We start from the raw sequence: 20109 nt of genomic DNA, 5'->3' as shown, positions 1-20109 counted from the left end.
CAAATAGTGTAATTTTCGTAGTTCGCTTTTCTGCGAACACAATCGGTTTGTGGATGGTCGATAGACACGTGTCCCAGTGGCTCTAATATTAGTTGAACTACTGCAGCGAGGCTGCTCAAAGTGGATGTGCCTTCTATCCCCTTCAGGCGCTGCGTCCACATATATGAACGCGACACAAATTTCACTACATCTTTACACGGACTGCGAATTTTACCATTTGAATTTGGCACCAGTAACATTTGGACCTGCCCTGTCGAGTACGTGGCGCCATCTCTTGTTGCTAAAGCGAAACGGCAAGTAAAGATGCAAGTCGCAGCGTTTTGCGGCGGGACGAATAAGCAGCTGTTATTTTTGCATGCCTCTTTCTAAACCGATGCCTAATAATACAATGTCTTTTAATGAATGTGTTCATAAGAGAGTGTAGATGTTGCATGCTAGATTTCATTATCTTAGACATAAAAAAGTGCTTCAGTGGGAGTTTCGCGTCCACAAATGTGGATACGGCTTCTTAATGCCAAAATTGTTGAAGTGTCTGCGGCGCTTCGTTATTTCGTGTAGAGCAGTACGTGATACGCGGATTTGCGTTCAGGGGTTCTCAGATGAAAACATCTATTCATGCTTAATATTCAGTTAGAAAATATAAACAAAATATTGCAATGTTTTTATTTATGTAGCAGCTTTGAGGCATCATGTCCACATATGTGGACGCGAACAAAATATAATATTTTTTTACATAATATTTTATATTTGAATTCTGCCTGGCCTACTGATCACGCATGGTGCAAAAACAAATTTCCTTCCAGAAAATTTAATTGGCGACTGAAGGGGCTATGTTTATCTGGTCTCGATACCTGACATTCATTTATCGCGCTTTTCAAGTTGTAAGTCTTCGGTTTTCGTTACAGGTAGCCTGTATAAGGTAATTTCATTTTGCCCTCAGCATTGCTTTGGAGATCTTCCTATTTAGCGTGGAACGATGTGAATTAAAGAGCTGATGTGCACGGAGGAAAAACAAATTTAAATGCGCAATAAAAGAAAACGCGCTATTTATTTACCGAAACCTCGAGCAGCATAACGCAGCTATTTTTTTTTTTTATCCCATGAACGTCTAAGGGGACACAGATAAAAATCGGTAGACTGCTCGTTACTCGCAATACAAGAACTCACACTAGAACAGAATTCAGGGTAGAAGATACTTAATAATTAAAATTCACCACAGACAGAATACCCAGCACAGCCAGTAAAGATAACACGAAATGGAACATAAACATTAGGCACTGATTAATCATGATCATAATAACCCATCTGCGTAAACCCATCTCATAGGCATTCGTCATGTTCTCTCTTTATCGGCTTGCAGCGGTGTAACAGTACTCAAAAATCTTGTGCGAAGCAAGAAGTCGGTTTATAATATTTTTTGCTACTATGCCAATGAACATGCAACGCATGCAAGGCAGAAACTGGAGAACACGACTGGAGCGATACCTAGTAGATAGCATGAAAATCGCCTTCCTTAGAAAACGTTTCAACGCTAAAAAGACCAATTTTCGCATGGCGTGCATAGTCCATATATTGTCAGCTTATACAAATATACCTTTGCCCGCTTTTAAAGACAGGCACCTCCCTCTGCATTCATGTCTTAAAGCTGTTATCTTCTGGGCATTGCCAATGCATGCCCAAAGGGAAAGAAATTATTCAGTAGGCTGTTGATTCATTTAAACTCGTGGTGTTTGTCAACCTTCGCGGCAGCAGTTCCCAGTTAACGAGACACGCCACGTGGACGACTCCCTTCAAGGGTGTCTTTAAAGGTCCACAGATGACAAATTTGTTTTGGCTGATATCAACAGGGTGCCGCGTTCGAATCTCAGAGGCCGCTATTATTGAAAGCGAAAAAAAGAAAAAAAATACTTTTGGCGCCGCCACTGGCCGATTTTGAAAGTATAAAGTGCGTGTGTTAAGATAATTCCAGTCTTTTGTTGACAAAAAATAATTTCCTGCGGCTCAAATGTCTATACGTTCATAAAGAGATAAAGAATATTTGTTTACCGATAATGACAACTGGATGGTGTCGTCCTCAGAATTCGAGTCTTTGTATTCAAAAGAACATGGTTGTCAGCAACATGGTAGGAGTTGTGGGAACTGTCTCAGTGGGCCTAGGAGGTGAAATGAACACCCTCTGCTTTTTAAATCTCGGTGCAGAAAGCTTCGGGAAGTCTTGCTTGCGGAGTCAGCAGCAACGTCAACGACAAAAACACGAAAGCAGATTCCTGCACTTTATAACGGTCAGATCTGATTTATGACTACAAATAATCATGGTAAAATTTGGCGAAGGAGGAACACGATATACCGTTGGAGTTTCGGCTGATCCTCACACATTGTAAGACCTTTTGAATCAACATGAAAATTTCGTGAACAATGACGAAAAAACGTTAAGCACATAATCAGCCTCTTAACACAGGTCGGCATGCACGTGTCAAAGAGGGAAGATATATGTAAACGTTGATGGCTTTACCAGCCTACGCAATTGGCCTTGCTCTCAGTACCAACACCTGTGAGCGACCGCAATGCTGTGATGTACTGTGGGCCCCGTTATTTTCACGTTTTCTTTTTCATGAAATCTCTGTTTACTATTTCCACCAGTTAATGATATTGAAATGAAACGAAATTAGCACGTACGCTTGTAACTTTTAGGGAAGAGATATTGTGCTACCACCACTTTGAATACAAGCGTTTTTTTATTTTAAATTTCCATAGTAGCACGTTTGCTTTATATATTTGCAAATATGACACGTTTCCCAGCGACAGAAAGGTGAACCTGAAGCTATTTGCGCTTAAGTATATTTGGCCGAACATAAAGACGAATCTTCCCAAAAATTGCGAAACTTTTTTTGCCGGATGGCATCTGCATAAACTGCTGAACGTGGGGGTATTCTCTCTTGCCATGTTTCCTGCTCCCGGAGCCATTAGCATTGTATTGGTTGTATAATAGATAATTGTTTGGTTAGTTTTAGTTCATGTACTGATAGGTGACCACTTTGTACATATTTGTTATGTAGCTTAACTGTTTGGCTCATTATTTACTGTTTACGTATGTTACGTTTCTCATAGCTGCTGAGAGTCAGTAATTGTGTACATTGCCGGCTTCACAAAATGTCACTATATTTTTTTTTTTTATCTTTGTATCATCTGCTACTCTGACGTAGTGATCCCTTGGGGCTTTAGAATCCTGTGTACTCAGCATTTACTTATAAAGCCGTGAATGACCTTTTAGTGTTTATATAATATAAAGGTGAATTTATTGGGTCATAATGAAAAACTGTAATGGAGACAAATGCCCTAGAGCGCCCTCTCCTGCTGCAAAATAAATGGGTAACAGACGGAGATACCGTTCGCGATGACTTTTCGAAGAGCAGGAGCGAGTGACAGGGACAGCATCAAGGAAACACGCCGTTTTATGCAGTGCGCTGCTACCCTGAGGAATAACGCTATTCATGTGCCCAGGGTGCTAACAGCTACTCTGCTCCTCTTCGCACCCGAATTCACAGCATGCACGCTAATGGAAGGCGCAAGTGGTAAGAGCCGGCACTTGGGATTATCCGTATTCCCGTTCTTGTGCTCCTGGCTGCGAGACAAATTTCTCAAGCTGCACTGAAGCCTAAGGTAGCTCGAGCTTTGGCGGATTATGGAATCCTGCCTACTACTGACATGCCGTGTGAAATTTGACTGCAAGTTGGCTGCAACCTATGCGGGAAACAGGCGCGGTGCGCAGCGCTAGCTACAATGGAAGTTGCGAATCTACTATCACACTTGATTGAGTTCAAGGTATAAACCACGGTAATACTTCGCACTGCTAGAAGCTGTAGAGACAATAGTGCTTTCTACACTGTAAAACATTTTTGTTGAAAAATACAGAAATTTTCTGGTGGCTGTCTTGCCAGAAATGTTCGGTTCTGCTGTTTTCTGTTTTTGAGTTTCTTTGATTTTACCGTTTTTCTGTTTAAAACTGATAGAAAATTCTTGTAAATTGACAAAAAATTGTGTGATAGTGTTTTCTATTGTTTAGTTTTTTTTATTTCGCAGGTACAATAATGGTTTAAATATTTCTTTTATTACTCGTCTTTCATTTCACGTGTTTTTCGGTCTGTAACGACGATAAAATTGCGTTAGAAGCCAGTGTCTGCAATGAACATCTTAATTAAGATGAAAGCCTTGCTAACTCAAACTCACGAATAGCTCTCGGCGCTGGCAATGCTCACTGGCACTCATAAACTTGGCCACGCCACATTTGTCCAGCTACCGAAAAGAGGCAAGTGGAAAAATGCATAACAGATACCACTGTAGCAGCGCAACCAAAAATGGACCCCAGTGTGTCGCCGCTAGTTATCTTCTTTCAAATCGAAATTGTTACCGTGCCTATCGTCGGACAGCGCCTTTGGGGTTGCCATACCATTTCTATTTTTATTTATAATTTACCTACTATTCCAGTTAAAATCAGCAAATAAAACAGACGACGAAAATATATCGAATTGTGTCCCTTCCAAACAAGGTGTCGGCTGGAAAAGAGAAAATTACTGTTTTTCTTTTCGTGAACGTATTTCGGTCAGTGAAGTAGAACAGATATTCTCTGTACGGGGACAGAATATTTCACACACATTTTCGTATTTCACACACATTTTTCACAGTGTAGAAGGTGCATTGTGGTATTTTATTGGTCTGGTATAAAAACAACGTGCACACGCTGACTTTATCTTTTGAATAGCTACGGCGTGGCGATTTCACCATAAGCCTGCCGGCAGTTTTGGTCATCAGCGAGAGGTATATTTATGCAAAAATTCGTTTTCAAGACCACTTCATTCCTAAATTTGTGTGCTTTAAGGGCTTTGTAAACATTCATGTACAAGCGGAAGTATGTGCTCTTGACGTGTGATACCTGGAAAAAAAAAAGCAGGGCTGCCATACTCTCAGTAGCCTTGTAATGTCCCTATTGTATGCAGCATGCATGTGCTCTGATATCTCTCATAGTCCCATACATAAATGGGTTATGAAATTTTCTTTTGCGCCAGAGGATTATTGTTTTCTGTCGCCCACATCTTGAAAGCTTCTCCTGCTGATACTACATACATTCGACTTATAGCTTAGCTCAGGTTAAGCATAAGTATTACTTAATTTGTCATGCAGTAGTAATTAAACTGTACAGTGCATTCATAAGGCGCAGAGAGTGAAATGCTTTCGATTAAGGCTTGCAGTTCGAAGCGCCATTCGTGTTCATCCGATAGAAAACCGAGCACTTCAACCAGCTCGCACCCACGCATATACGTCGCGGCTGTTCACGCAGTTCGCATGGCTCTGCGGCTATTTCATTATTTCATTTGCGAAAGTTGTTACTACAAGCGACCAGGACAAAGTGTCTTTAAACACCAGACGCACTAAACGCTTTGAAACTAATTCATTAATAACACCACTCTGTAGCGTGTATGCATTCGCCGAGCCCTGCTTTGATGCCTTCCTGTACCCGCGCATACTAGAAAAAAAGGAGTGGCGCCTTGAGCACCTATAGTTCGATGCTGTCTTTCTCCTCGCGCGGTGTCGCCATCTATGAGTCATCGCAGAATGTGCTAAAAGTGTTTGTAGCTACGTATTCCAGCCTTGTTTTGCTCGGGACGACGATGTAAACTATCCCTTTTCTCTTTTTCAGTCACCTGCTATCATTCAGCGCTGCAAAGTGCGATGTATTGTCCCCAAAAGAAGACGACTTTTCAGGCGCCGGACCTCGCACTTGGACCTTGAAGCACCTGACTTTACAAGCTGCGGGAACGGCAAAGTAAAGAGTTTCTTTCACAGTATTGCATATCATCATGGGGTAACACATACAACACTCACCTTTCATGTGTTCGCCACCTTCAAAATCAAGCACTCCGCATACTTACCTTCAGCCCTTACCGTGCATCCGTTTTCAATTATTATCGCACACTTAACATACTGCCATTGTCGCTACAGCTTAATTTTAGGTTGGTATCAATCATCTTTAAAACGCGTAATAAACATGTCGTCCTTAGTGGTTTTGAGTAATCCAAGCTTTTTAACAAAAACAACACCAGATTTGCTGAACATCATAATCTACTACTACCGAAAATCAGGACCAATTACGGGAAACAAACTGCATACTTCTCAGGCCTATCTGTTTGGAATTCACTGCCTCCTGAAATTAAAGCACAGTGTACTATTCATTCATTTCATCGTTCATTAAGGACCGATTTATTTTCTACCTTGTTTTGTTCCACCGACTAAAGATGTTTTGTCTGGATCATAGTTTCCGTGTTTACATTTTATTTATTCTTGTACCAATAATGCGCTAATTTCTGCAATTTGTGCATTTTTTGTTTGAAGTTCTGTTTATTTAGAATTTATTTGCACTGTTTCTCGTTAGTATTATATTATAGTTTTTCTCTGCACGCCTGTATACTCTTTTTTTCACTGCCTAGTATGTTACCTGCTAATCTTAACCATTCTGTCATAGGAGGTCCCCCGGACAGTTTATACTTCGGGACCTCCTTCTGTAACACTGATAATCCATGTACATGTACCTTACAGTGAAAGTAAAGATGATGATGATGATAGTATTAAGGGGACAGCGGTAAATGCCTCATTCCACACAAACCCCGTCAGCGTCGGTGGTGCGAACGAAATACCACGGACATCTCCCTGGTAGGCATTAACTGCCAGTTTACATGGCCAGGGACTGGTTAGTTGAGGAATATTATGACGTCATGACGCCACGTGACAAAAAGCTGTCGGAAGCTGCTGAATTGGGCAATTCATCTGAGCTGGAATGGTGATATGGGAATCCACCTGCCGCGATCCAGGGATCCCGAGTCAGGAATGCTTGGTTATAGCCCGGCTCTATAGTTACGTTAAATACTATTGCAGATATTGTGGCGGCTTACATCGTTATAGTGATGATCTAGTATGTGTGAGGTAACAGAGACACAAGGTACGCATTCGAGGATCCTCCAGGGAACCTGCCTGCAGACGCGAGCCCTTTAACGCAGTCTATTATTGACATTAAAGGCGGAATTTAAATATCGCCGTCCGTTTTCATTGCGATTGGATACCAATTTAATTAGCATGGTAGCTGCTAAGGCTAATATGCTTTCTGGGTTTTATCTCGCCTGCAACATAGCCATAACTTTCCAATTTATCGATATTTATTAGCCCAGTGTCCCTTTCCTTGATATTCAGCAGAACATTGAAGTTACAAACAAGACGCCGCATTTGAAGCAAATAAAAAAAAAACGCGAAAACTTCTTGCAGAAAAAGGAATATGGCATTGTGCTTCAATGGTCAGATTCTCCTTCTTGTCTCAAGGACTAATTTATTATACTTCGTAATTCACGACTAAACACGTCGCATGTGGAGGAGCAGGTCAATATTCTTATATTTCGTATTCACAGAATGCTCTTGACATATTTGCGTAAGAGCTCCCGCTCAATTTGTTCTTATAACCATATTCTGCTGGTCCGTATCTTCTTAACAACATTTAACAACAAAGTAGTTTGGCTGCTTAGACCGCCAAATCAATCTCGGGTCAATATTTGTGGATTGAAGATATATTTGACGAATATTGATTGTACTTGCGTATTTTTCTGGTGGTAAATTACTATAAAAAACATAGAGGTCTCCGATTTTCCTCTGCAGGTTTGCGTGCGTGGAATATGTGGTAGAAAACCTTGACAAGAGCCCGGGCGGCAAAAAGAAAAAAATGTTTCAGGTTGCGAAGCCTGCCGGAATAAAACGAATTATAAGCACAAGAAGCTTTATGTGTGATTTTTGAAAAATACATACAAAAACCGACTTTTTGTATGTATGTTTTGTGTATGTTTATTCGGCATGAGTTTGAGTGGAAAAATCATCATAGCCAGTTTGTATTTAGAGTTTTCAGCTTGCACTGCGAATCGGGTTAAGTGGAGAAATATGGGAGAGGCCTTCGCCCTGCAGTGGGTATAGTCAGCCTGATGATGATGATGACTTCGAATCGACGCCTAAATGAGACTAGGGGCCGGAACTGTTCTTCGATAAGCGGCATTTAGATCAATATAGAATCAAAAGCTTTGGTTGGGTGCGTTCTTCTAATGTTTCGTAAGAGGATTGCCAAAGGTACGCACAAATCGCAACGTTGCATTCGCCTAATATCAGTGAAACATTTATTACCAAACATCTTCTTTAGCGCTGTTCCGTCCTCGGTATGTGACCCGTTGAAGGCTTTGAATGTCGAAGTGCAGTATAGGTAATGTGACGCTTGAAAATACAGCGGTGATATATTAATTCCTCTACATTCTTGTGAGCCCCGATTCTAGTGACCCTGGTTCTTTTGCACTAGGGCTGTTTTGCACGTGAGTACTTGCGGCCCGCGGGCACTGCGCGTCGGCCTACTTGATCAGGCGTGTACCTATATGAGCGCATTATTGGCAATCAACAGTGAAGGCAAAGACCAAGGAATGACACTCTAAGTCACTGGGGTAAGACAATACCATAAACATTCTGTTGAGAGGATTTCTGCCCCGCCTTCTGACAGAAGGAACTTCTGATAGACTTCTCACTTCCCATAGAAGCATCATCAATGCTTCAGATGCCGAGTTGATTCAGTATCGTTGCTAAAACTATCTACAACTGATGAAAGTACAGTTTTTAGTTTTGCTTCAATAGGCTATAAGAAAGGGCCCTCACATATGAACATGCGTTTAATTTTACACCTGAAGTCCTCGTTCATAAAGACAATGCTAAAGATGCCTGCTGCAGTTCTGGAGCTTCGGCTCGGAGATTGTAGAAAATTTTAACATGAACCACTTTGGATACGGGATAGGAGAGCTAGATAGAAAAGTAGCCTTTCAGACCGAAAGTCGAACTGGGTGCTGATATCACTGCAGTTGCGTTCATAGCAGCAACTGCGATTCCACAACAAGTCGATCGTTATACAAATAACCATCCCAGTTAGGGTCACTTAGACGCAGGGAATGATCATTAAGCCAAAAGAGCTCACTGCTTGTGTTTGGGGGCCGATCAATGTTTCTGAAAGGATCCGGCATAACTATGATTTCCTTTTTCGCATCGCTCAGTGCATTCAAAACGCTGAACTTAACTTTGAATGCGAATGGCCAGGTAACAGAGTCATCCATATCCCCCTTGTGCAGTTGCAAAAGAGCATGCAGCGTCGTCGAATCACGTGCATTCCGGAACCTCACTCCAGGTGATATGCAGTACCCACGAAGGTATACTTTCTCATGGGCATAGTCAGAAAAGCCTTCTTGCAAAGATTTGCAGCGGTGTGCTCCCACACCTTTGATAAAGAAGGCGCACTGATCCATCTGGAGTGCGGCCATCCTGAATAGCTCTTTGGTCCAATGCAGTGTCTTCTCGCTCCTTTGTTCAGCTGCGGCCGTGGTTGTTCCAATGGCGTCGGCAATGTGCGCTAACCTCTCAGTTTTATTTCTCATCGGATTGACAAGCTCGTCTTTAAGTGTGGCCTTTATAGTGTTTACATCACGGGCAAGGTTTTCTGTCTGCAACTTTCTTGCATTCAGACATATTTTTATGTGCTCATTACTGGCGGTCATTTCGCTCATGCTCCTCGTGAAGCTGTTCTGACTCTCTCTTATTAGGTCTGGCACTTCCCTGAAACTTTCGCTTAAAGTGGCCATTTCGTGCCTCAGAGCTTCTTTCAAGGTGTTCATGCTGTGGCACAATTCATTTAACCTGTCGTCATGTGATTCTCGCTCAACAAACATCCGCTCAAGAAATGTCCTTATTTCATACGTCTGCTGTTCCGGTGCTAAGCTGAAAGCTGAGAAAAACTCTCTTCTGTCGTTGAAACGGGATAATCCTTCGTGTTCCGACGTACAGGCGATCATAGAAATGCGACAATTGGATCTCAGGTGCATGCACACGTCACTGTGAACAACAGTTGCCAAACATTTGGGGCAGGAAACCGAGTGGTGCATACATTCTTGCTGGAAGTGCCGGCAAACCTCTGAAGCGGCCATCACGTCCGCACAGCCTGTTGCTTCATTCCAGCATTTTACCTGCAATATAAGAATAACGCCAGTTTTAGAGACCTCATCTCCAGCGACATAAAATAATAATCTTATAGACGTGCGAGCGTTTCTAAGTGTGTATTCATAAAGGAGGTTTTGAGATAGAACCAATTGGCACGAAGAGTCTGTTGCGTTCACATTAGAGAGATTTAGCATACCGTGATCCGCGATCTGCCACCGTGACCCTCTACCGCGCGTGGGTGGGACGCACAAGCTGATTGGTCCCGACGCGGCAGGTCTATGTGCCGACATCAAGTATGTGGCGCCATCTATTGGCGTCAAGGAGATCTGGGCATGCGCAGTAAAACGCACGGTGGCAGATCACGGTAGCGGATCGCGGATCACGTTAAGCTAAATCTCTCTATTACCTGCCTAGCCGGATCCCGGATACGACTGGCTAGTTACATTTAGAAAGTTTTTCCATGATTATATGCACATAAAAAAATTTTAGAGGGATAGTCTATTGCCGGATCCGAGTATGAAAATCGCGGCACATTGTGGTATATCTTACCATCTTGGTCGCAGTATCGAGGGAAGAACTCGCAGTTTAACCAGGGCTTTTTATTTTAAATTGATCATGGAAGTCAGGTTTTAGCAGATGGTGGCGTTATATTGGGTCTTTTCTGGCACTTTATTGACATTTAATCTGTTTCGAGCGTCTGAGGTGAATGTACTACATTTTATAATTATGCCACACCGTCATACAGACAGGTATTTGTGTTCATATAAATTTAAGACAACCTAGTTTTTTCCTTTCAATAAATTACAGATACGTAATTCTTTAGTGTTCCTTGAATCATGTTTTCTTAAATGCGTCTGTCACCCGTTAATAATTAAGGGGGTATTATTAACGATGCGCCCTTAACGGTGCGCATACTCCCAGACACCCTTTGAGTGAGTGGGGGTAGCTGTTCCGGTCGCAAAGGAGATGCCCTCGACCTGCGTGGCAAGCTCAGCCGGAATTCAACTACCTTGTGGTGACAGAAGGGGGTGGTCGTTTGGTGTCCAGCGGTCGCCGGTTCAAACCAGAGAAAGGATCGGAGTCAGAAGTAACAAACAAAACACAATTTATGCACAGCAAGAGACGACACAAAGGAATACACAAGATCACTTGAAATACATAGACGAGAGGTTCACAGAATACAAACGCTAAGCATGCAATTACACAGGTATCCAATAACGTAGAGGCTTTACAACAGATGAAACACGAGAGAGTACATAAACAAACACCAAATTGTTCACCGGGCACTGTTGCAGTCCGACGCCTCAAGAGTCACGATGTGGCCGCCATACGAGACGAGCGCCGCTCCCTTGAAAGTCCGTGGGCTTGCCAGCAGCGGGTGATCCCCGGGAGTCCAGTCGAAGCTCAGGCGAGCACGTCGCAAAACTGACGAACTGACTGACTCGCTGACTGACTGACTCAACAAGCGGCGCGGTCGCTTTAAATAGGGCGCGCCGCGTCTGTTTGTTAGCACGCGTCAAAGCTAGCGCGCACACACACATAGCTTCGCTGGTTATAGCTCCCTCTTCTCCTCCCGTCGAGCCGCGCGTCGTCATTGGCCAGGTCCCATAGAACCTTCTCGAAAGGCCTGGCACATTCCTGGCCGATGAACCACCGTCCTCCCCGGGAAATGGGAAAGAGGGCCACGGCAACGCGTACAAAGCTACGCGCTCTCCCGCGCGGGGAAGGGGGGTTTGCTCTCCATGCCTTCCACGCGACGCCGCGCGCGCCTAGCGCTGTACCGGCTTGCTGAAAATGGGCGCCGATTTCGTGACACTGCCCCTCCCTTAAAGAATATTGTCCCACAATATTCACAATAACCACGAACATCGCGCGCACATGCATGCGCTCACAAATATATGGGGCAAATGACCATATCACACACATTGCACAAATTTCACAAACTGTAATAACGCCTTACGAAATTCACACATCAATGCCATGAAATTCACAAACATAGCAACATACTGTTGTTGGATACATGCCAAGTATCAGTAACATAGAAACACACAAATATTCAAATGTGCAGCACCCAAACCTAAGCCATGCTTTCGCCTATATTTCCACACTCGGGATGCACCTTCTTGGAACGTATCGGTTCCTCTCCAACTTTCAGATACGCCAGTTTTCTTTCTTACGAAGCACTGGTACTTCTTTCTCACGCGTGTCCTGCTTTTCTTCCTCATTCGCGCTTCGATCTTCCTTATATTGTCTATTTGCCGATCAGAAGTAGTTTGGCCCTTGTATCTGGGGGCCCTAACACTACGCTCGCGGAGAGAAATGTTGTCTGCAGGCCTAATATTATTCCGTGCCGGCCGCCCAGTTTCTTCTCTGTTTGAGCTGTTCTCCTTGCGCTTCAAGTCCTTCAGTAAGTTCTTCCTTTTCTTTCTTCTTGACTTTTCCGGCTCCATTTCACCTGACTTGGCAGGTCTGAAGTTGTTTCTTTTCATTTTCACTTTTATTCGCACCTTTGTCCGAGGAACGTTTGATCCGGTTTTACCCGCATAATCAGAACATTGCTGTCTGAAAGGAGCGTCTTTTTGAGAACTTTGTTCTCCCTTAATCCTTTTCATTTTCTTTCTTTTCTTTGCGATCTTAAGTCGTACCTTCTCAAAGCAGGACTCATTTTCAACTAGGGACTCATTATCCTCACTTTTGGTTACCTCCTGTTCCTTAAAATGTTTCTTGAAACTTTTCATTGCAGTGCAGTCTTCGCTTTCTTCCCTTTCTGAATCCTCAAGGTTAGGATCTGCACTGCCACCTTCATCCCAGCTTTCGTGCTCACTGCAATTTGAAGTCTCCTTATCCCGGTCACTCATGCACTCAGCCATGGTGTCATTTAATGAGGAGCTACAATCCTGCCCTTCTTCATCTTCAGGCTTTGAAAACACCGAGGTTTCTGGCTCGACATCTGCCGTTGCAGCTTCTCTGCAACCTGTCGTCTCGGAGGGCACAATCTCTTTTTTCTGAGAATTATGAACTTCAGTTCGGTCATCTGAAGTTTCTGTTGCAGGAACACGCTGATCCACAACCTCATTCTGGCTGCTGGAGCCAGTTTCTACAGTATCGCTTGGTTCACTGTACTTTCTAATATAAGGAAAGGTAACCTCCGGAGGCTCGGTAATACCTTTCAAACGCCGAACTTCAGCCAGCTTTTTGAGAAGGATATCTCTCTCTTTTAAGAATTCTTTTTCTTTTTCTGCCTGCTTCCTCAGCCATTCTTTTTCTCTTTCGGCTCTCTTCCTGAGCCATTCTTTTTCTCTTTCTTCTTCTTGTCTCTTTGCCTCTGCTTGCTTCCTGAGCCATTCTTTTTCTCTTTCTTCTGCTTGTCTCTTTGCCTCTGCTTGCTTCCTGAGCCATTCTTTCTCTCGTTCTTCTCTTTGCCTCTCTCTTTCTTTCTCAGCCTCTTCTCGAACCTCTCTTTCTTTTCGGTCCACCCATTCCCGCAGTTCAGCTCCTTTTAGACCTTTCTCTAGGCCCAACGCAATAATCTCCTTGAGATTCATCTTCAATCTGAACTGCCTAATGCTAACATATAGCACTCTCAATGGACCCTCACAAAACCGCTTCAGCGCGGTACCTCTAGCTATCGCTCTGCTGTTACACTGTTTACGACCTCTTCGTAAACTCTTCCAACTCGTTCTCCGTCCTCTGAGCTTGAATGCACCAAACGTCCTGTCGCGGACGCCAGAATAATTGTCACCCGTTAATAATTAAGGGGGTATTATTAACGATGCGCCCTTAACGGTGCGCATACTCCCAGACACCCTTTGAGTGAGTGGGGGTAGCTGTTCCGGTCGCAAAGGAGATGCCCTCGACCTGCGTGGCAAGCTCAGCCGGAATTCAACTACCTTGTGGTGACAGAAGGGGGTGGTCGTTTGGTGCCCAGCGGTCGCCGGTTCAAACCAGAGAAAGGATCGGAGTCAGAAGTAACAAACAAAACACAATTTATGCACAGCAAGAGACGACACAAAGGAATACACAAGATCACTTGAAATACATAGACGAGAGGTTCACAGAATACAAACGCTAAGCATGCAATTACACAGGTATCCAATAACGTAGAGGCTTTACAACAGATGAAACACGAGAGAGTACATAAACAAACACCAAATTGTTCACCGGGCACTGTTGCAGTCCGACGCCTCAAGAGTCACGATGTGGCCGCCATACGAGACGAGCGCCGCTCCCTTGAAAGTCCGTGGGCTTGCCAGCAGCGGGTGATCCCCGGGAGTCCAGCCGAAGCAGAGGCGATCACGTAGCAAAACGCTGACGAACTGAATGACTGGCTGACTGGCTGACACAACAAGCGGCGCGGTCGCTTTAAATAGGGCGCGCCGCGTCTGTTTGTTAGCACGCGTCAAAGCTAGCGCGCACACACACATAGCTTCGCTGGTTATAGCTCCCTCTTCTCCTCCCGTCGAGCCGCGCGTCGTCATTGGCCAGGTCCCATAGAACCTTCTCGAAAGGCCTGGCACATTCCTGGCCGATGAACCACCGTCCTCCCCGGGAAATGGGAAAGAGGGCCACGGCAACGCGTACAAAGCTACGCGCTCTCCCGCGCGGGGAAGGGGGGTTTGCTCTCCATGCCTTCCACGCGACGCCGCGCGCGCCTAGCGCTGTACCGGCTTGCTGAAAATGGGCGCCGATTTCGTGACAGCGTCCAAAAGAGAAAACCGCACGAAGATGCCATCATACTTGCAGCGGCACTGCCATCAGCAGCGCTTCTATAAGCAAAAGTGTGTTTTTGTGCCGGCAGTAGATTTCACCACATTTATTTAGTTGGTTTATTAATTTGATTCTATTTCAAGCTATTTTATTACTTTAATTTATAGTTTTAACAAAATCTGTGTACCTTAGTTAATGACACATTTTGCTTCTGCATGCAACTCAAGCGGCATGGCAGTCCTTGTGCTCGCAGAGTTACATAGAATTACTATACTACATGGGGTGTCCCTAACGACAGTGTTTGCAGACGCGGACAACTGCAAAAAAAAAGACTACCATATAAAAAAATAAGGTTTTAAATTCTTCTGTCATGCTTCTCAGCTGCACAATCGGGTATTCGTAAATTATGAGATGAAGTTTTCCAATGAAACAACAAAAATATTGCTGGAAACTAAGTATACTGTCCCTTTAAAGCTTTAATTGGGTGATATTAGTTGTCATTGTCCTAATATTTATCCCCGTTGTCGGTCGCGAACATGTTTATTTGTCGCTTTGAGTAAATTATTGACGCAGCTGGGATCCCTGCTGCGCGACTTCATTTGCAGTAGGAGATATCTCCGCTCTCTTGACGTATTCAACAGAAAAAAAATGTTTCCGATCCAGGCATTTCGAGCACGAAGCAAAACATTATGGGGGACACTTAAATTCTTCCTTTAAAGTTATGACGCTATCGCGTAGGCTACTAGCCCACATTTCTGAAAATCGACTTTCAAACTGCGTATAAGGTTCTCCTTTAACCAGTTCACACGGCTCAGTTAGAGCACGTCTTTATATTGCATTGAAAGCTAATTTTTAATTTCAATTCATTTGCAATCAGTTCAATCTGCTTCGACATTGGATTGAAAGTTTATTTCCAATTTTGCTCCAGTGCAAGTGTCTGGATGTCCGACGAATGAGCGGCACCGGGTTGGGGGCGCCGAATCCCTGCTAGCTTCATGCATACCTGCGCCGACGCGTCGCCGCTTCCCCGCGTTGCACCCTAGCTTATCAAGCGACTTTTTTTAAAGGCCAGTTTACCCTTGAAAGAGTTTCAATTGCGCGACCTGCTCCGGAAGGAGGGCAACATTCCGCACAACTTTGAGATGCTGCACATGGGCTATAAGAGACGCCGCACACAGCTTGTTTTGGTTTTGTCATTGGCAGCATCATGGGGCAGCCTAATTTAAGCCAAGCTTTGAGTAGTAAATGAAGTATATATGTAATCACAATTACACAACTATTGATATATTTCTGCTCACGGCTCTCCTAAGATTCTTTATTTGAAGCATAAAAACTCCACAAAACCACATACGCTGGGTAAATATTAAGTGCTGTTTCGTTTTAACAGTTTGAATGGCGTTTGTTTTAAAACGAAAGCATTTCTCTACTCATGAGTAGCGTGGATAGGGTTTGTGGACATAGTGTGTCCGCACAATCTGTTAATAAAGAAAAGACATTGCCGTCACTGATGTTTGAACCCTCACCACTATAAACAGATTAGCTTCCATGTTCCAGGCTCGAGAGCACTATACGATCTCCACATCTTTTCACGCCTTGTGTAAAACTGCAACAATCTTGTGTTGGGCACAACACTCTGTTGTGCCCTTCACGCTATGCAGTAAACATTGTCACGTTTATCAACTTCCCACCACAAATCACTCTCACTCTGTGCAGAACTTTACCAGAATTCATACTTTCCCCTCACAACACATCAGTGGGACCGTTTGCCTCAATTTATTGTTGAATGCACCAATGAAAATATGTTTGCTGAACTGTTATTGCAGAACATGTAACCCCTCTCCTGCTTGGGCAGCGCTGCTGCCTGCAGTATTTGGAAATAAATAAATAAATAAATAAATAAATAAATAAATAAATAAATAAATAAATAAATAAATAAATAAATAAATAAATAAATAAATAAATAAATAAATTAAAATTCAAAACGCATAAGATTTCTGGGCGAGTGCGACCGAGGTTCGTGAGCGTAATGTCGGGCGAATGCACCAGGCAGCGTGACAGAATACTCGGAATGATTTCGGATTAATGCACCTAAGCACTTAAGTGTGCCCCTGGAATTTTTGTTTGCATCTTTGACTGCATGGTTGGCGAAAAAACAACCAACGTCGTCCGCAGGATCTATTTGTCGAGTGTCATTTAAAGTTGAATCATTTTACTATAGAGCTGGGGCTAGAGCAAAAGAGAGAAACAAAGCAATGGCGTTTCCCGCCATTATCCTACGATAGGGCAAGGTTTGAAATATACAAGAGGACAACCAGAAGCTTGCACTGATAAGCGCGGTCACTTGAATTAAAAAAAAAACGCGGCCAATGTTTCGCGTGCTTTTTAGGAAGTTGTGCTGAACCCATATGCCAGCAAAGAGCCTCGTAGAGCACAGCGCTGCAGACTACTCAACAGCTAGACATAAGGGTCATGACATCTATACCCCTACAAAAGCTCAAAGCAAAATTTTTCTGTAAAATTACCGCCTCTATCAGTGCTGTGTTAGTGCATCTTCTTTTCCTGTCATGCTTTTTTCTCTAATGATATTATTGTTTGACAAGCATGGTATTGTATTAGCGCTATGCGATATTGAAAAGGAGCAGCAGGGGGGGAACATTCTTGAATCGTGCAGCAGCAATGAAGCGAGTTCTACACAAAGAGACTGTATTCTCCTCCATCACTGCATGCCCACTGATGTAGCAAGATGAGTGGCTGGGGCAAGAATAAAGATATTTTTTACGGCCTCCCAGCAGATTCGTTGGATTGTGACGTCATTTAACTTTAGCATTGTTACACCACATATTTAGGTTACAAGAATTGAATCCGGGCTATATGAAACGGTTCATGCTCTGTATAATTACAAGAATAGCCTGTGAACTTTGTGGACTCTGATCATATTGAAATAGGTTGTTGGTGCACTGCACTAAAAATAGTACCAACCAGAAGAAAGCGCATACTGGAAACTGGGAAGAAGGCAGTTTCAGAAGCCATTCTTACCTGTCTTCTTAGTATTTCTTCGGTAGGAAACTCAGTCCAGACGACGTCTTCGTCCGAGCAACGTTGTTCGTCCAGAGGGCAGACCCTTACACCCTCGTGGACGCACTGCTCGTAGCAGCACTGGCACAGCAGATGCATGCAGGGAAGCAGTACAGTCACCCTACATACGACTCCACAGGCACGGCATATCCTGTTCGGCGGAATTGGGTTAACGAAACACAAGGGCCTCCAGTCCAGGTCCGCGTCGAAGCCGACCAATGTGTACCGCAAGCCTGTCGACGGCATTACCTTCAGCAGTCGTTAGCTGCTCTAACGGGAAGGGCTTCCGCCCACAGAAAGCACTATCTATTCTTATTTTTTTAGCGCTGGTTGCCAAGGCTGCAATCATTTTGTGTTATCTTTTTCCTCTCCGCCGTCGCTTGCTGCGTTGTGCGCGCTCAGTGGAAAAGCGGCTCTTCTCTTGCCTTCAACGCCTACATCGATGCACACGTATCGTTGAAAGAACGGCAAACAACAAACTAAAGTTTAGTTGTAAATAAGGTGCACACTCTGAGAACGTGAGATTAAACATATCGATGTAGAATGGCACATAGAGACAAACAATAATGTTCAAACCTCTCTTGCAAGATTTATGCGGTTTCAATAATAGAGTCGAACGCTGAGCTAGTTGGTCACACATCTCTTGGAAGAAAGCAGCAGAGCAGGTAACAACACAAAGCATAAGAAGCACACACAAACACAAGGACAACGCTACCCTGACAACTATAGTGACAAGAAACCGCACATCTTCTCCCTTCACTTACGTCTGCAGCCAAGTTCTTCCATGTCTTTAATATCCTGCTGGTTTGCGCAAAAATTCTAATTTCTTCTTCAACAAAACTACTGATGGCATACTGACACATTGGTCTCCCAAGTCAGCAATTACACATGCTTCATAAATTTTCCTTGCTAACTTGTCCTTCATCTTTTTCATAACCTTAACATTAAGAAGGTTATGTTGTCAGTGCAGCGTTGTCCTTGTGTTTGTATGTGCTTCCTATGCTTTGTGTTGTTACCTGCTCTGCTGCGTTCCAAGAAAGTTATACGGTTTCCTTGTGAGGACTTCAGCAGTACTAAACACAATGTGCCTCAAATGCTACCCACTTTATTATTGCGCGCCTGAAAGTATCAGTAAATAAATAAAGCAAGTCCATTAGCAGGTTGCCATTCTTTCCTAATAGAACGCTTTTAGATTTAGCCCTTGTCGCGCATAGACGATGGACGAGCGCACTGGAACCCGCCCGCCACCGTTATCTACACCTACTGCTGTAGCTATCTTGGTCTGGACGTTCCCAGCCGCCATTGCGCGATCCCCAGCTCTTTGCCGGCCTTCACATCGACGATGTCGACGACTGGCTTGATAATTACATCAGAATCAATGCTTTCAACCGCTGGATGAGTCCAACAAGCAACTCAACATCGTGTTCTAGTAAACTGGAGCCGCGAAAGCGTGGTATCTCAATCACGAGGAACACATCCACGACTTGCCAACCTTCACCGAGCATCTGCACAAAATTTTAGATACTCCGTCTGTCATTTTTGAGCTGGCTAAGAAGCTCGCAGCCCGTCCGCCCCAGTATGGTGAGTCCTACACATCGTACATCGAGGACGTCCTAGCCCTTTGCCGCCGAGACGATATGCTTTGAAGGAGTCTGAACGCGTTCGCAACATTCCTAAGAGAATTGAAACCGCCGCTTTCAACGCCTTGCTGACTCAGAATTCCTGCCCTGTGTCAGAAATTACCACCAATGCAAACACAGGGGCCAATTGGTTGATCATACGTGGGAACACTGCGCTACTTGATAGACAGCGACAAGTGAAAGACGACACACGAATGAAGCGCTTCATTCGTGTGTCGTCTTTCACCTGTCTCTGTCTATCAAGTAGCTCAGTGTTCCCCAGTAGAAATTACCCCCACTTGTCAAGCCTGGCCGTACTTCAGTCGTGCCGCCCCAGCAAGATACCATCAAGGACGGCATCCTCGTTGGCGGAAACCTAGCTGCGTTCAATTATCCGCGCCATTATACGAGAGGAGATCTCAGGTCAAGAAACCTTAGTTCCTGGAAATCCGAATCTCACGCTAGCTACGCCAGATTCGTGTCCCTGCGAAATTCCAGAGCCTTTTCTTCATTAGTTCTTGGAGTACTCAAAAACTTTCGTTCAAAGCAAACATTTATTCACTTCACTTTCTCTCATCCTGCTCATTTTATGTAGTTGCAATCAAAGTGATCAATTCTCGGCTGGTTGTCACTTTTAATGTGTTTATACTTTACAGAT

The 20109-nt window shown here is 43.9% G+C and overlaps 2 protein-coding genes across 2 annotated transcripts in view; one reads left to right on the top strand and one right to left on the bottom strand.

The window, feature by feature from the left end:
* The window catches only part of LOC146173173 (venom metalloproteinase Antarease-like), a 28001-nt gene extending 20270 nt beyond the window's left edge, over positions 1-7731 (top strand). Inside the window, exons 12-13 of the mRNA XM_084585150.1 lie at positions 5696-5821; positions 7696-7731. Coding sequence (XP_084441276.1) covers positions 5696-5821; positions 7696-7731 — 162 coding nt within the window. The remainder of the gene's footprint in view (positions 1-5695; positions 5822-7695) is intronic.
* A 272-nt stretch (positions 7732-8003) lies between these two features.
* LOC146173172 (uncharacterized) lies at positions 8004-18153 on the bottom strand. The gene is made up of 2 exons (XM_084584751.1): positions 17794-18153; positions 8004-10076 (listed from the first exon to the last, which is right to left on the bottom strand). The coding sequence occupies exons 1-2, from the start codon at positions 18076-18078 to the stop codon at positions 8931-8933; spliced, it is 1431 nt and encodes a 476-aa protein (XP_084440877.1). The 5' UTR covers positions 18079-18153; the 3' UTR covers positions 8004-8930.
* Positions 18154-20109: the final 1956 nt, after the last annotated feature.

This window comes from Amblyomma maculatum, chromosome 11, assembly GCF_055883805.1.
Source record: "Amblyomma maculatum isolate TAMU_Amacu chromosome 11, ASM5588380v1, whole genome shotgun sequence".
NCBI lineage: Eukaryota > Metazoa > Arthropoda > Arachnida > Ixodida > Ixodidae > Amblyomma > Amblyomma maculatum.
This window is presented reverse-complemented; position numbering and strand designations above follow the sequence as displayed.

Bases quoted from the DNA above. Each gene is read 5' to 3' on its own strand.
- LOC146173172 (XM_084584751.1), bottom strand. From the start codon at position 18,078: ATGCCGTCGACAGGCTTGCGGTACACATTGGTCGGCTTCGACGCGGAC. The intron at 10,077-17,793 runs GTAAGAATGGCT...CTTATATTGCAG, and splicing joins AAGAAATACTAAGAAGACAG to GTAAAATGCTGGAATGAAGC.